This window comes from Balaenoptera musculus, chromosome 1 (assembly GCF_009873245.2).
Source record: "Balaenoptera musculus isolate JJ_BM4_2016_0621 chromosome 1, mBalMus1.pri.v3, whole genome shotgun sequence".
Classification (NCBI taxonomy): domain Eukaryota; kingdom Metazoa; phylum Chordata; class Mammalia; order Artiodactyla; family Balaenopteridae; genus Balaenoptera; species Balaenoptera musculus.
In genome coordinates, this window is record NC_045785.1 from 115,771,810 (window position 1) to 115,787,779 (window position 15,970).

The window sequence follows — 15,970 nt, forward strand, 5'->3', positions numbered from 1 at the left end:
ATGTACTATATGGGAAAAAATGTATAAAAAGTATTTATTAAGTCCTCAACCCTTCTAGAAGGTCATTGCTCTTCCAGAATTTGAAGGATTCATTGCAGTGATGATATAAGCCCATTACTCACTTGTGATTCTGTGAATAATTCTGAAAGGCAAGTGTAATCATGAAAGTGAATCATAGAAGTAGTGGATCCTTGTCATAGGCAAGAGGATAACTTGGGCAAAATTTATTTCCAAATACTCTAGGAAGAAATTACATGTAAATAATGATTTTATGCCTCTGGTATGTCAACTGTTAATAACTATGTAAATGTTTCACATAGTATTGAAACTAGAGGCAACTTCACAGGCAATTTTTCTCCATCCAGGAAGTACAGTCAAGTATTGATAGTGATAGATGCTTCTAACCAAGATCTGCCACTGCCACTGTGTGAACAGAAAAGGAGGAATAAGTAGCTGGTGACTTTCCTTTCCCCTTTGAGGTAAGAGCCTTGATTAAGGAGCTTTGGTATCTATTGATCCACATCTAAGTCTGCTGGATAAAAAAGTTATAATATTGTAACTCTTCAGACATTTGTAAAATAAATAAATAAACAATAATTTATCTCTAATATTTCGTTGTGACTAGGATGTTTACAGAAGAAAACCATTTGGTTTCTTTGACTAAGGAAATACAAATCGAAGGACATTGATGAGATGAGTCTCAACATTGTTTCACAACCTCTTTATCTCTGGGTACATCCCATGGTGTGAGGTAATCAGCACTAGTCAAGTTATTAAGTGACTCTAACCAATGACATTTTTCCACACTATCTTTGAAAAAACTTCATTTTCTTCATTTCAGGATATCATAACATCCTGCACTTCAGTTTCTGAGAGCTTTCCTGATTTATCTTCCTACTTAAACAAAACAATTATTGAGTGCTGCATTTATGAAGAACTCTAAATTTGGACTACTGTGGAAGAATTTTCAGTGAGCTGAGTTTTGTCAGGATTTTATCAGAGAAGATCTCTGGGTACCTCGTTCAGTAATTAAAATATGTTAAAATCTCAACTATAATCATGATTTTGTCAAATTTTCCTTATAGTTCTCTCAAAATCTAATATAAATGTTATATGTATATGTGTATATATAGTGAAAGAAAGAGAAATATGCTACATAATACTATGAATAATAATATGAATGAATATAAATTAATAATAATGTATACTTATTACTATTAGGTAAATAGAGAATTTAAACTGTTCCAGGTAAGTTCTTTCTGGAACTTAAACCTTTTATCATTGTGTACTAAAACTCTATTTCTGATGAGTCTTTATCTTAAGGTCTATTTAAAGCTACACAAACACAGATACACTGCTTTCTTTAATGTTTGCATGATAAAACTTTTTGTAACTATATTTAAAAACCTTTAAATGACTTTAGTCAACAATACATAGTTAGATTTTTGAAAACTTTGTTTTTTAATGGGTTTAACACTCCCAGGACTGGTTAATTAAACTTCATTGCTGGTCATCTCTCTCTCCTCTGTGTGTGTGTGTGTGTGTGTGTGTGTGTGTGTGTGTGTGTGTATATATATATGAAACACATTAGGTAAAATGCTGTATTTTGGTTAGCTTATAGTACTTTTTGTAATTCTTATTCTATGTTTCCTTCTTTTTCTTTGTCTATTTATACATCTAACTTCTCCTTAAGAATAAGTAACTTGGGTTTCCCTGGTGGCACAGAGGTTAAGAATCTGCCCACCAATGCAGGGGACACAGGTTCGAGCCCTGGTCTGGGAAGATCCCACATGCCACAGAGCAACTAATTCCGTGCACCACAACTACTGAGCCTGTGCTCTAGAGCCCAGAGCCCACAAGCCACAACTACTGAAACCCGCGCGCCTAGAGCCCGTGCTCCGCAACAAGAGAAGCCACTGCAATGAGAAGCCACACACCATAACGAAGAGTAGCCCCCACTTGCCACAACTAGAGAAAGCCTGCACAGTAACGAAGACCCAGTGCAACCATAAATAAATAAATAAATAAATAAATAAATAAATAAATAAATAAATAAAATAAATTTACAAAAAAAAAAAAAGAACAAGTAACTTAGTGGACACTCATATAAACATTTCTCCTTACCATCATGTCAACATGTTGACCTACTTCCTGTTTTGTTTCTCTCCAGACAAGACTGCATTTATTTTTAAAACATTAAAATACTTAATATCTTGTTCCCTTTTGCTTTTTAGCCTGCAGCATTTTTTACCCCATTTCTTTACTTTCTTGTTTAATACTATTCCCAAAAGAGTGCTTGGTAGGTGTCTTTGTGTTGCAAATCTTCTGGTTAATTTTGTTGGTCATTTTCAGAGGATCATCTATAGACCATCACGTTTAAAGAGCTGTTTTAGCTAAATATAAAATTCCTGTTTCAAAATTATTTTTCCTTCAATTTATGCTTGCAACACCTCTCTGAAACCCTTGAGGTCACCAGGGTTTGGAGTTCAGAAGTCGAGTGACTTAAGAAAGACTATTTAAGGCACACACCATACATAGTGTATTCCATACATGGCCCAGTCAGGTCTAAGTCCTGCCTCTCATCTCAAATGCACTACTATTTCAGGAGGAAGACATATGAACATTCACACTAAAGTGGAATTTTTAAAAAATATTACACAGACTCCTGCCATCTCACATCAGGTACTTTTCTGATAAATTTTGTCACCAAATTTACACATACAATTTTGGTTTCACGTTTCTGGGAAGTTTCAAAAGTACAGATATGGATTGGTTACAGACACTATACTCCATGCAGTTTTGCTGCCGAGAATCTAATTTTGAACCTTTGTGAGTGATCTACAGTTTTTCTCTGGAAGCTGTCAAATTGATCTTGTTTCTGGATATTTTTCAGTTTATCTATGGCATGTCTTGGTGTGGATTTTTTCCTTCACTCTCCTATTCAATATTTTATTGGCCTGATCAATCAGAAGATGTTCATGTTATTTTAATTCCAAGAAGTTTATCCCATTATTTCTTCAAATACTTCCTAATTTTCTTTTTAGTTTTCTGCAACTAATAACATGGGGATTTCAACCTGTATTCTGACATGTTTTACATTTTCTTTTCTATTTTCTATTTCTTAATCTCAACCTATCTCCTGTGGGAGAGTTTTCAATCTAATCTTACAAATCAATCATTTATATTCTAATTGTATTCATTGAACTATATAGCCAAACTCTTATGTTCCAGGAGCCAAATCTCCTGAACTCCGAAGTCTGAGGTCTTAACACTCATATTCTATTTCCTGAGTCAATGTGTTGGGGGAAGGTATTGGAGAAAAAAATGATAGAAGTGTCATTTTTCACAAATAGTGATTCTCATAAGCTGTATTATATCAGAGTTTAGGATACTATATGCAAAATATCCTATGTAAGGGTTTCCAGATGATTGGATTCAGGCTGAGTACCTCTGCATATTGTATAAGTTGGCAGACTTTTAAATTTGAATAGTTTCATGAAGACCATGTACTCCCTAGATCTACTTTTCAAAAAAAAAATCGGAAATATATTTCATGAGAGGGTCTGGAACAGCAAGATATGCTATAAAGTTCTGGAGCTTAAATATGAAAAATAGAAAGTGGGAAAAGTAAGAAAGAGTCAGATTTTTCAAGGCCTTCCTAACTAGGCTAAGGATAAGGAATTGTTCATAAAGAAAATGGGGAACTATTGAAGGATTTCAAGTGGGGTAGAAATGTAGTTTATAGAGATAACTTGATCTATGAAAATAACTTATTAGAGAGATTAAGTCTGGAAGGAAGAAATTCAAGCCAACTATTAAATAACCCCAGACAATAAATGCTGTAATTCTGCATTAGAGAGCAGGTAAAAGTCCAGCAAGTTATACAGAGTGAAGTAAGTCAGAAAGAAAAAAACAAATATTGTATATTAACGCATATATGTGGAATCTAAAAAAATGATACTGATGAACCTGTTTGCAGGGCAGGAATAGAGACACACGTAGAGAATGGATGTGTGGACACAGTGGGGAGAAAGGGGGGTGGGATGAATTGGGAGATTGGAATTGACATATACACAATACCATGTGTAAAAGAGATAACTAATGGGAACCTGTTGTATAGCGCAGGAGCTCAGCTGGTATTCTGTGGTGACCTAGATGGGTGGGATGGGGGTGGGGGGGGTCCAAGAGGGAGGGGATATATATATACATATAGCTGATTCACTTCGTTTTACAGCAGAAACTAACACAACATTGTAAAGCAACTATACCCCAATTTAAAAAAGTCCAGCAAAGGGACAGTGATATGGGCACAAAGGACGTGGTCCAAGCCCCAAGGAGAGATGATGCTAATGAGAACGGACTAAAGGAAGAGCAAAGTGGATAAAGGCAGGTACCCAGCATGCAACTGTAGTGCTGTGGCAGAAGGATATTTATATAAGGTGAGAGGCTGCAGCCTATTTTGCACATCAGTCACTTCAGTAACAGTGGGTGTGGGAGGAGTCAGGACCCAACCACAGACCTTCACGGCCAGGCTCTAGCCCTAATGAAGGATGGGAGGAGCACCACGGACTTTGACACTATACAGCCCATATTTTAAACACTGTAAAAATGTCCTGTTTCCAGGCATCCTTCTACCATACCCACCCCTGATCCAACTCAACTAGCATCATTAATAAGGAAAAAAAATTTAAGTCTTCCTAAAGCAGCAGCTCTCAGCACATTTTCCAAATGACACACTTGGTAGTGAAGAGTACCTCTTTGTCACATACACATACACATACTGGCCCAGGATTTAAAACTGACTAGAAAAAAGCAAGATAAATACAACAAAATTCAGACTGCTGATGTGATGGGAAAAAAAATTCCCAGGTGATACCTCTGTCAACAAACTAATAGATGTGTTAGAAGACATAGAAACATTTAAAGACCTTGTAAAAGAACTTAGAAAGGAGAAGCTAAAAGGTAATGCAGAAGATCCCACCCACAGTCGCTCTTCTCTGGCCCTCCCCAATCTTAACTAGTACAACACCTTAGTCATATTTAATATATTATTTTCCCAATTTTTGACTCATTGGCCATGAAAGTGTTAGTACTGCAGCAGCCAACAGGTTTGACAATGTAGGGCAACCCTTTTCCTATAAAGGAAAGTGTCTGTATGTTGGAGGTTGTATTTAGGGTAAGGATAAAAAATGAAAGAAAGAGGAAATGGATGAGAAGTTGAAACTTGCAGTACATTAGAGATGTTAGAAAATGACAAAATAATAATTTAAGATTTGTGGTTTATTTAAAATAACATTTACCTTTAACCAATTAATGTGTCTGTTCTATTAAGACTATTTGCTCCATGGTTATTATTCCTTCTAGTAATAAAGATGGAGCAGTACTTAACATAAAAAACTACCTCTTTGTGATGTGAAGAACTTTTGTAAAATCACCAGGCAAAATGAAAATTTTTAAAAATCCAAAGACCAATATCACCATTTTGTCACCTCATCAACTTGTATCATAGTTGCTTTCACTGGCTTCTGTAATTTTAACAGATCTTTTAAATAACATGAGCAAGCAGTCAGCATCATGGAAACCTTGGGTTTTATTAAAGGACATGATAGGAGAACAGGGTAGGGAAAGGGTTTAACTGAGGTACATGGGAATCCAGAGGACAGGAGGAACACTGCACAGGGAGTCAATACAAAAACAATTGAGGAAGCAGAAGACAGTCTCCCTGCCTGTGTTACTACTATTGGCCCCCTTGCAGCCAGGATGGTGAATGCAGTAGAGGTAGACAAAAGCACACCTAGACCCACAAGCAGGAGCTGAGGGGAAATAACACTGAAACTGCTTCAGCTCTCTTCAAACAGCTGCTCTGGGTTTATTGAGTCTCTGTTTTTATATCAGTTACAAACTAAGACAAAAAAGGAAAAATTCAGCAAAAAAGAGAAATCAGAAAGAAACAGGCTCTGCTACACCGGCACCTACCACAAGTAGTGCTCTGACACCTAGGAGAGTAGAGAAGAATCCTATGGTTCAAGTAAGCTTGTAGTCCCACAGAAGGAACTCTGCTAAGGCACTTGGTTCCTTATTAATATTCCAACAGTTCAGATTTACCAAATTGAGGAATTATGGATCATCTTTTTGACAGGAAAAGAGTGAGGCACTATAAAAATACAGTAAACATTTAAGTGACATAGATATGGTAACATCATCCTCATTATAAAGATGATGTTAACTGTTGGATTGAAAACACATCTTGCTCGTGCTTACATAAACCTAGATTTTCTAATTCTAGGAACAGTGCTCTTCCCATTATGACACAGAGGTGATTGGAGTAGTAACATGTCTGTGTGAATCAACCATCCCTTTTATAATGCAACTATATGTCCATTCTTACCTACCGGCCATCTCTTTTTTTTTCGTATATATAAATTTATTTATTTTATTTTTGGCTGCGTTGGGTCTTCGTTGCTGCACTCAGGCTTTCTCTAGTTGCAGCGAGCAGGGGCTACTCTTCATTGTGGTACATGGGCTTCTTTTTGCAGTAGCTTCTCTCCTTGTGGAGCACAGGCTCTAGGTGCGGGGGCTTCAGTAGTTGTGGCTCGCAGGCTCTAGAGCGCAAGCTCTAGAGCACAGGCTCAGTAGGCGCACAGGCTTAGTTGCTCCGCGGCATGTGGGATCTTCCCAGGGCTCGAACCCGGGTCCCCTGCATTGGCAGGCAGATTCCTAACCATTGCACCACCAGGGAAGTCCCCAGCCATCTCTTTTGGTGGTGGGTTGGAACTACTTGGAGTTTTCAAAGACATCATATTTCATATAAATAGAACCTACTACAATGTAATGAAAATATGTTCTGCTTCTTTTAATACTGAAAACCATTAACAGAGAAATCAAACTACTTTCAGAAAAGAAAAAAAACAAACTGAAGAGGAGACTGGAACAAAAAGGAATAAGGCATCTCCGGAGCAGATTCAGCCTCTGTACCCTTCAGTAACCAACACACCCACAACCGTGGGCCTTCCTCCACCTCCCGAGGCCTGATCATCAACTCCATCCTCCACTCACCTACCTGAGGTACACATTTCCTGTTTCTCTTTTCCAAGTTTTCCTCAAGTCAGTAACAGGTGCATTTCACAGTGACTATTGTTAGTCTGTATATAACTATTGTTATTGATTAACTTGCTTTGGCAAAGGTGTTTCTTTTGTCATGGTAAATTGGTCACATTGATGAGAAGCCATATCCAGGTAAAGTCCAATCATTTACAGGTGATCACCATGTGTAATATCCCAGGTCAGACCAGTCTAAGAACTTCTGGTCTGTGGAGGTAGATAGCTTGACTCCATCTTTCATGAATACATGACACCCCCCTCCCCCCCCCGCTTGCCTCCCATACTTCCTATTACAGATCAGGCAACTCTCCCATTATGAAAGTATTCTGCTGCAACTCAATCAAATCAGGCCACTGTGGAGAAAGGAGATTAGAGGCAAACAAACCTGTCCTCTGTTTTTCTGTTAGCATCCAAGCCACTGAGAAATACTGTGGATACACCGAAGAGGACATGGTTCTAATCAAATATCTTTTATTTGAGCCAGTTTAGAACAGGGAATTCTGAGCCACTACATGTCTTTCTCACTACTTGTAGCAGACTATTATTTCTTCGGAAGAGGCAATAGTTTGAATCCTCACAATGGCCCCGGGTACTCTAGTGATACTTGAAAACCCTTAATGTTTGTGGTTTGTGGTAGGCACCGTTCTCTGTTTGCAATGCTATCTTAGTTATTTTTTTACTCTTTTTATTTTCTTTAGTCGTTTAAGTGAGTAGAAGACATATTTGAATTTATTATTATATTTTAATCTATCCCTCAAATGTTTCATGACAATGTTCTCATCCTCCATGGCTCTGTGTTGCTCTTGCTGAGGATCATGCTTTAATTAAGAGAGATTATTCTGTTTATAATGGATAGTCTAACTTCTATTCCTGTTGTCTGCTACCTTATACTAAGCTTTACCAGTTCATTACTGTTTCCTTTCCATTAAGCACTTCCTTTCTAGCCTGACTTCAGGTCCAAATATCTAGGAAGGTTGTGTGGCCCAATGTTATGACTGAGGTTTCACTCAGAGAAAGAGACTTTGTGTTCCCTGCTCAAACTTGTAAGTTTATTTTCCTGTTTCTGTCCAACACAGAACCAGAAAACGCAGGTCCAAAGTAAAGTAGCTGCCAGGAGAAGTGTTCTGCAAAAGGGCCCAATGACAATGATGGTACTGAAAGCAGCAGAGCCATTTGAATATGAGTCACCAGAAGGGGGGAAAAACACAATGTTTCATGTACAGTGGTTACTGCAAGTCAGTTTTTCCAAGTGAAGGTTTTTAACACCAACCTTAAAGAGAAATTCACAAAGCAGAAGGTCATTACCATATCAGATTACTTTGAATGCAGAGGAATCCTGGAGATAAACAAAGCATCATCTGTGTCTGAAGTTGGTCTTGATCAAAAGTCTGAAGTTCCAAACAGCATTGTAAAAAGAGCAAAAGAAACTCCCAAGATGGATAGTCTTCTCAAGCAAGCGTCGGGAACATTTATGTATGAGTTGTTTATGTTATATCAGGTAATCTCTTAAAATTGTTTTTCATTTTCTCGATCAGTGTCTGAAATTGAATGTCTTCACTTGCCAAGCTCTGCTTACTGACTGAATATTGGAACTCAGTTCTCAGTTCTCTTTCTTGACTAGAGATAGGTGGTCAAGTCTGCCACATAACAGGAAATGGGATTGGGTGGCCTGTTAGCATTCTTCTACCCAAGATACCTCCAAGCAAGTCCTTGAAAAGATTCACCAAGAAACCTTGTCATTTCTCCAGTTATAATTACCTGGTCTCAGACACCATGAACAAGGACTGTGCAGGGTATAAATCAATATGCACATTCTAATAATTTTATCTCAGAGCTCCACCGCAAATTCATCACTTTCTTTTTATTTTGAAGAATGGATTGCCTTACTCAGATTGAATTCTGGTTGCGACATGCATCCAGAGTAATAAAGAGATTGGCTTGTATTCTCCTGAATGCATATACATTCAACAGTTAGGCAAATGATATAACAATTCAGTGCTGTCTCCTCTAGATTATTCATTCATTTAATCAGTTATTCATGAACAACTAATTGAAGAAATATCGTATTGCATGGTATTTGGAAAATATGGTAATCTAATTCCCTTATTTATCAAAAAAAAAGGCATAGAGAGTTTTACTGATACGTCAATTTCCAAATTCAGGGTACTAGAGAGTATGATACCTTAAATCCCCCCTAAAATTTACAGACTTCTATGAACTCATCTTACATCTTATATAATTGACTGCTTCATAAACCTGTATAAGTGTCTCCTAAGATAGCCCCTTAATTTACCTCCATTACTTTCTTACACTATCTTTGAGACCATGCCTATAAATGCAATTATAGAATTGATGAGTCATAGCTTACATGAGTGAGACATATAGAGTGTGAATTGTGAGAACTACATCAATGGAAATAAGATATTGGAGAAGAGTGAATAAATGGAGAAGGTAGAGAAAAAAATTAGTGAGTTACCAGAACCTAACCTGTTATATAGATTTTTTATAATCTATTAAATGAAAAGTTATAGTCAATGTTCATTCATTTCTGCATAAGGAGAGGAGCCAAAAATGTCCATCAGGGAATTCTGATTCCAGTTGTTTTAAGGAAACAAAGCTGCCCTTAAGGTGGAAGCAGTAGAAAATAGGAAGAAAACTCACTGTTCTAGAATTGCCAGATAGAAAACATCTAGAACAAGAAAGGCAAAAATAAAAAATCAAGATAATGAAAAGAAAGTTCTCAGAGAAGACCTTGCCAAAGCCATATGCATACCTGTGCCTATAACTGCTTTTTTATAACTTGTGTTTACTGTGTCACAAGGGTCTTTCTCATACATATGGAGGTTACTATATTTTCAGGCACTGAATATGAAATTTCTGTTGCAGAATAAAGTAAATAAGAAGAACATAATCTATGAAATACAGGATAATACAGGAAAGATGGATGTTGTGGGGAATGGAAAACGGCACATTATCAAGTGTGAGGAAGGAGACAAACTTCGACTTTTCTGCTTTCAACTGAGAACAATTGACCAGAAGCTGAAACTCACATGTGGAAATCACAGCTTCATCCAGGTGGAAGCTGGATGGAGAAACATTAGTTTTCCGGAAAGGCAAATAATTTTGTCTGGGTTTTGAGAGTACCAGTTTCTATATTCTTACATATAGAGTCTAGCAGGTGGGAGGAAAACACAATGTTCTTGTGTTCGTTTGTAAGTGGAGGATTTTTTAAAGGATGTGAGAAAATGACATTCATATAGATTTCAAAAGGATTTGATACTAGTGCTAAATAATAAAATATTTGAAGACATTAGGAGGGCAGGGGAATAATTTCACATAGTGGTCAAGAGCAGGGCTTTGAATGGGACTGACCTGATTTGAATCCTGGCTTCAGCACTCACTAGTTGGCTGGTATTGGAGAAACAGCTTAATTGGTCCTCCAAAAGGGTCAAAGTCTCTATCTCATAGGGTTGGTTAAAAGCTAAGTGAGACAATACATATACATTATCTCACTGCCCGACACAAAGTGAGAAATTAATCTGCATTAGATACTATTTTTTCTCAGCAAAGTAAAGACATTGGAAAGAGTTCTAAGCCAAGAAAATGACACATGCGTGTCCTCAAAGGTGTGAAACAGCATAATGAGTTCTGAAATTCAGTAGATGTGAAAGATTATGAGAGATGAGACTATGGGAGACTATTAGGACATGAAGTGTGGGGGAAGGGAGAAAAATGAGCAGAACTTAATGTCAACTGCTAGGATCTCATTGTGTCTTTCTTATCTCTCCTTCAAGGTCATCAAGACTAAGAAGATAGGAAGGACCAACCAGTTTTCATTTAATTCTGAAAGTTGAAGAGGAGAGCCTCCCCCTTTAAATCTTCAGGTGGCTATAATACTGATATTCTTAAAGTTGAGACATATTTAAACAATAGATTCAGTAGACATAGCCCAGCACATTAAGAGCTTTTTATACCTGAGCTGTGGATTAGGTTACTTTCTTTTATAAAATTTACTTATTATCTAAAATGTTCATCATGTAAAAAAATAAAATTTTCTTTTTTGAAGATCATCGTTCTCCAAAAGTACTGGATATGGTCTCTTTATTGCAGAAGTGAGCCACTTGCAGGTAGTTGATTTGTGCACTATGAGCAATACGGGCCGGGAGGGGGCCACACAGAGCCTCATCAACATTAGGGTCTACATTCTGAATGTGATTTCCAAAGGACAAGGCCCTAACCAGGGCCAGCCTAAGGTGATTCAGTTTGGTCCAACAGCCCATGTTCAAATCTATAAACCCTGTGCCTTGGGGCAAGGTTTATTTGGTCTACACAAAGAGTTATTTTCTGCAACTAAATCCCCCAGAAGGGGAATATTTGTGTAATTGGTTTCTCCGGAGGAGGCACCATTGGTGATTGACACAAAGATACCAATACTTGCAAGAAGCTTCCCTATCCCTAGCTGGTGTGGAATATCTAGTCCCATTTCTCTGATTTGTAGGTACACTCATTATTAGTTTTCCAACTCTATCTAATTATTCTCACATCTTAAATATGTGGATTCCAGACCCCACATAGGGACATGCAATGAGCAAAAAGTAATGAATAGTGAATCAAATCTATTCTAAGTGACAGTAAATATCACCTAAAAAATTAAATATCTAACATCAATATTTAAAATATAGCTATCGACTTCTGTTTCTGGTGATTGCAGAGTAGCTTACCACCATAAGCAGCAATATTACTCAATAAAATAACATGAGGTGAGAGTTTTCAGTCTTCAAACAACCAGTGGCACAAGAATAAAATCCCTGAGAGAAGGAAAACTCAGAACATAAGCTTTATAATTGCCCAAGATCTCTACCTTGGAGGATTTCCTGATTGCAGGCCAGTGAGCAGGTGTCAAAGTAGAGCATGACAGTCACACCGGGTGAAGGGGTAAATATTAGTTTTCATGGTACCTAACTAGCTGGAATATGGAGAGAAGAGAGCTACACAGAGGGCTCATTGACTGAGGCCTGGGTTGCACATAAAGAGGGTGAGATAAAATGAGGTCCACCACGGAGCAGCCCCTAGGAGTTTGAGAACAGAACAGAAGAACAAGAGAGCAAACAGTGCAGGCAACGTTGAATGCTGCCAAAATAGAGACACATATTTAGCACCTGGGCATCAAACTAACAAAATTAAGAAGTTGTTAATTAGGAGTGAACTTCATACAGTAGACTAGCAACTACTCTAGAACCTTCCTAACAAAGCCTAAAACCAAGCCTCAACCTACTTCAGGAAAAAGATAGTATCTGAGTTGTTGGTTTTTTCCAGCTTTGTTGAGATATAATTGACATATAGCATTGTGTTATATATGAGTTATGTACAATGGGATTATCTGATACCATTGTATCTTGAGAAATGATCACCATAATAAGATTAGTTAACACTTTCATCACATCACATAATTACCTTTTTTTGGTGATGGTATTTAAGAGACACTCTCTTAAAAACTTTCAAGTATATAATATAGTATTGTTAACTATACTCACCATGCAGTACATTATATCTCCAGAATTTATTCCTCTTATACCTGGAATGTCATACTCTTTGACTAACATTTTCCCATTTTTCCCAAGCCCTTGTCCATGACAGCTACCAATCTATCCTGTGAGTTTGTTTATTTTAGATTCCACCTTTAAGTGAGATCATACAGTGTTTGTCTTTCTCTGTCTGACTTATTTCACTAAGCATAATCCCATTAAAGTCCATCCACCTTGTCACAAATGGCAGGATTTTCTTCTTTCTCATTTCATGACTGAGTAATATTTCATTGTGTGTGTGTGTGTGTGTGTGTGTGTACATACCCATATATGGATGGGCAATTGTATTGCTTCAACCCTTTCGACTACAGGGAATAATAATGTAATGAACATAGGAGTGCAGATATATCTTTGAGACAGTGATTTCACTTCCTTCAGATATATACCCAGAAGTAGGATTGCTGGATCATAATGTACTTTTATTTTTAATTTTTTGAGAAACATCCATACTGTTTTCCAAAGTGGCTGAAGTAATTTAAATTCCTACTAACAGTACACTTTTCTCAAAATACTCCCAGCACTTATCTCCTGTCTTTTTTTAAACTTAACTTTTATTGAAGTCAGGGAGAGTGATTCCTTCAGCCCTGTTCTTCTTTCTCAAGATTGTTTCAGCTATTCAGGGTCTTTTTTGTTTCCATACAAATTTTTTTTTTTTAAACATCTTTATTGAAGTATAATTGCCTTACAATGGTGTGTTAGCATCTGCTTTATAACAAAGTAAATCAGTTATACATATACAATATGTTCCCATATCTCTTCCCTCTTGCATCTCCCTCCCTCCCACCCTCCCCATCCCACCCCTCTAGGTGGTCACAAAGCACCGAGCTGATCTCCCTGTGCTATGCGGCTGCTTCCCACTAGCTATCTATTTTACATTTGGTAGTGTATATATGTCCATGACACTCTCTCACCCTGTCACATCTCACCCCACCCCCCCCCCCTATCCTCAAGTCCATTCTCTAGTAGGTCTGTGTCTTTATTCCCGTCTTTCCCCCAGGTTCCTCCTGGCCTTTTTTTTTTTTTTTTTCCTTAGATTCCGTATATATGTGTTAGCATACTGTATTTGTTTTTCTCTTTCTGACTTACTTCACTCTGTATAACAGACTCTAACTCCATCCACCTCATTACAAATACCTCCATTTCATTTCTTTTTATGGCTGAGTAATATTCCATTGTATATATGTGCCACATCTTCTTATTCCATTCACCTGTCGATGGACATTTAGGTTGCTTCCATGTCCTGGCTATTGTAAATAGAGCTGCAATGAACATTTTGGTACATGACTCTTTTTGAACTATGGTTTTCTCAGGGTATATGCCCAGTAGTGGGATTGCTGGGTCGTATGGTAGTTCTATTTGTAGTTTTTTAAGGAACCTCCATACTGTTCTCCATAGTGGCTGTATCAATTTACATTCCCACCAACAGTGCAAGAGAGTTCCCTTTTCTCCACACCCTCTCCAGCATTTATTGTTTCTAGATTTTTTGATGATGGCCATTCTGACCGGTGTGAGATGATATCTCATTGTAGTTTTGATTTGCATTTCTCTAATGATTAATGATGTTGAGCATTCTTTCATGTGTCTGTAGGCCATCTGTATATCTTCTTTGGAGAAATGTCTATTTAGGTCTTCTGCCCATTTTTGGATTGGGTTGTTCGTTTTTTTTGTTATTGAGCTGCATGAGCTGCTTGTAAATCTTGGAGATTGATCCTTTGTCTGTTGCTTCACTTGCAAATATTTTCTCCCATTCTGATGGTTGTCTTTTGGTCTTGTTTATGGTTTCCTTTGCTGTGCAAAAGCTTTTAAGTTTCATTAGGTCCCATTTGTTTATTTTTGTTCTTATTTCCATTTCTCTAGGAGCTGGGTCAAAAAGAATCTTGCTGTGATGTACGTCATAGAATGTTCTGCCTATGTTTTCCTCTAAGAGTTTGATAGTGTCTGGTCTTACACTTAGGTCTTTAATCCATTTTGAGTTTATTTTTGTGCATGGTGTCAGGGAGTGTTCTAATTTCATACTTTTACATGTATCTGTCCAATTTTCCCAGCACCACTTATTGAAGAGGCTGTCTTTTCTCCACTGTATATGCTTGCCTCCTTTATCATAGATAAGGTGACCATATTTGCGTGGGTTTATCTCTGGGCTTTCTATCCTGTTCCATTGATCTATATTTCTGTTTTTGTGCCAGTACCAAACTCTCTTGATTACTGTAGCTTTGTAATATAGTCTGAAGTCAGGGAGCCTGATTCCCCCAGCTCCATTTTTCGTTCTCAAGATTGCTTTGGCTATTCGGGGTCTTTTGTGTTTCCATACAAATTGTGAAATTTTTTGTTCTAGTTCTGTGAAAAATGCCAGTGGTAGTTTGATAGGGATTGCATTGAATCTGTAGATTGCTTTGGATAGTAGAGTCATTTTCACAATGTTGATTCTTCCAATCCAGGAACCTGGTATATCTTTCCATCTATTTGTATCATCTTTAATTTCTTTCATCAGTGTCTTATAATTTTCTGCATACAGGTCTTTTGTCTCCTTAGGTAGGTTTATTCCTAGATATTTTATTCTTTTTGTTGCAATGGTAAACGGGAGTGTTTTCTTAATTTCACTTTCAGATTTTTCATCATTAGTGTATAGATATGCAAGAGATTTCTGAGCATTAATTTTGTATCCTGCTACTTTACCAAATTCATTGATTAGCTCTAGGAGTTTTCTGGTAGCATCTTTAGGATTCTCTATGTATAGTATCATGTCATCTGCAAACAGTGACAGATTTAATTCTTCTTTTCCGATTTGGATTCCTTTTATTTCTTTGTCTACTCTGATTGCTGTGGCTAACATCATTTTGGATGATCTGTCCATTGGTGAAAGTGGGGTGTTAAAGTCCCCTACTATGATTGTGTTGCTGTCAATTTCCCCTTTTATGGCTGTTAGTATTTGCCTTATGTATTGAGGTGCTCCTATGTTGGGTGCATAAATATTTACTATTGTTATATCTTCTTCTTGGATCGATCCCTTGATCATTATATAGTGTCCTTCTTTGTCTCTTATAATATTCTTTATTTTAAAGTCTATTTTGTCTGATATGAGAATTGCTACTCCAGCTTTCTTTTGATTTCCATTTGCATGGAATATCTTTTTCCATCCCCTCACTTTCAGTCTGTATGTGTCTCTAGGTCTGAAGTGGGTCTCTTGTAGACAGCATATATATGGGTCTTGTTTTTGTATCCATTCAGCCAGTCTGTGTCTTTTGGTGGGAGCATTTAATCCATTTACATTCAAGGTAATTATC

The 15,970-nt window shown here is 37.3% G+C and overlaps 1 protein-coding gene across 1 annotated transcript; it reads left to right on the forward strand.

Annotated features, from left to right (window-relative positions):
- Positions 1-2,764: 2,764 nt before the first annotated feature.
- MNDA (myeloid cell nuclear differentiation antigen) lies at positions 2,765-10,955 on the forward strand. Its single transcript, XM_036870190.1, is given in 9 exon segments — positions 2,765-2,829; positions 4,750-4,852; positions 4,854-4,962; positions 5,657-5,778; positions 6,877-7,065; positions 8,178-8,316; positions 8,319-8,599; positions 9,988-10,176; positions 10,896-10,955. Coding segments are annotated over 9 exon segments (1,257 nt in total).
- Positions 10,956-15,970: the final 5,015 nt, after the last annotated feature.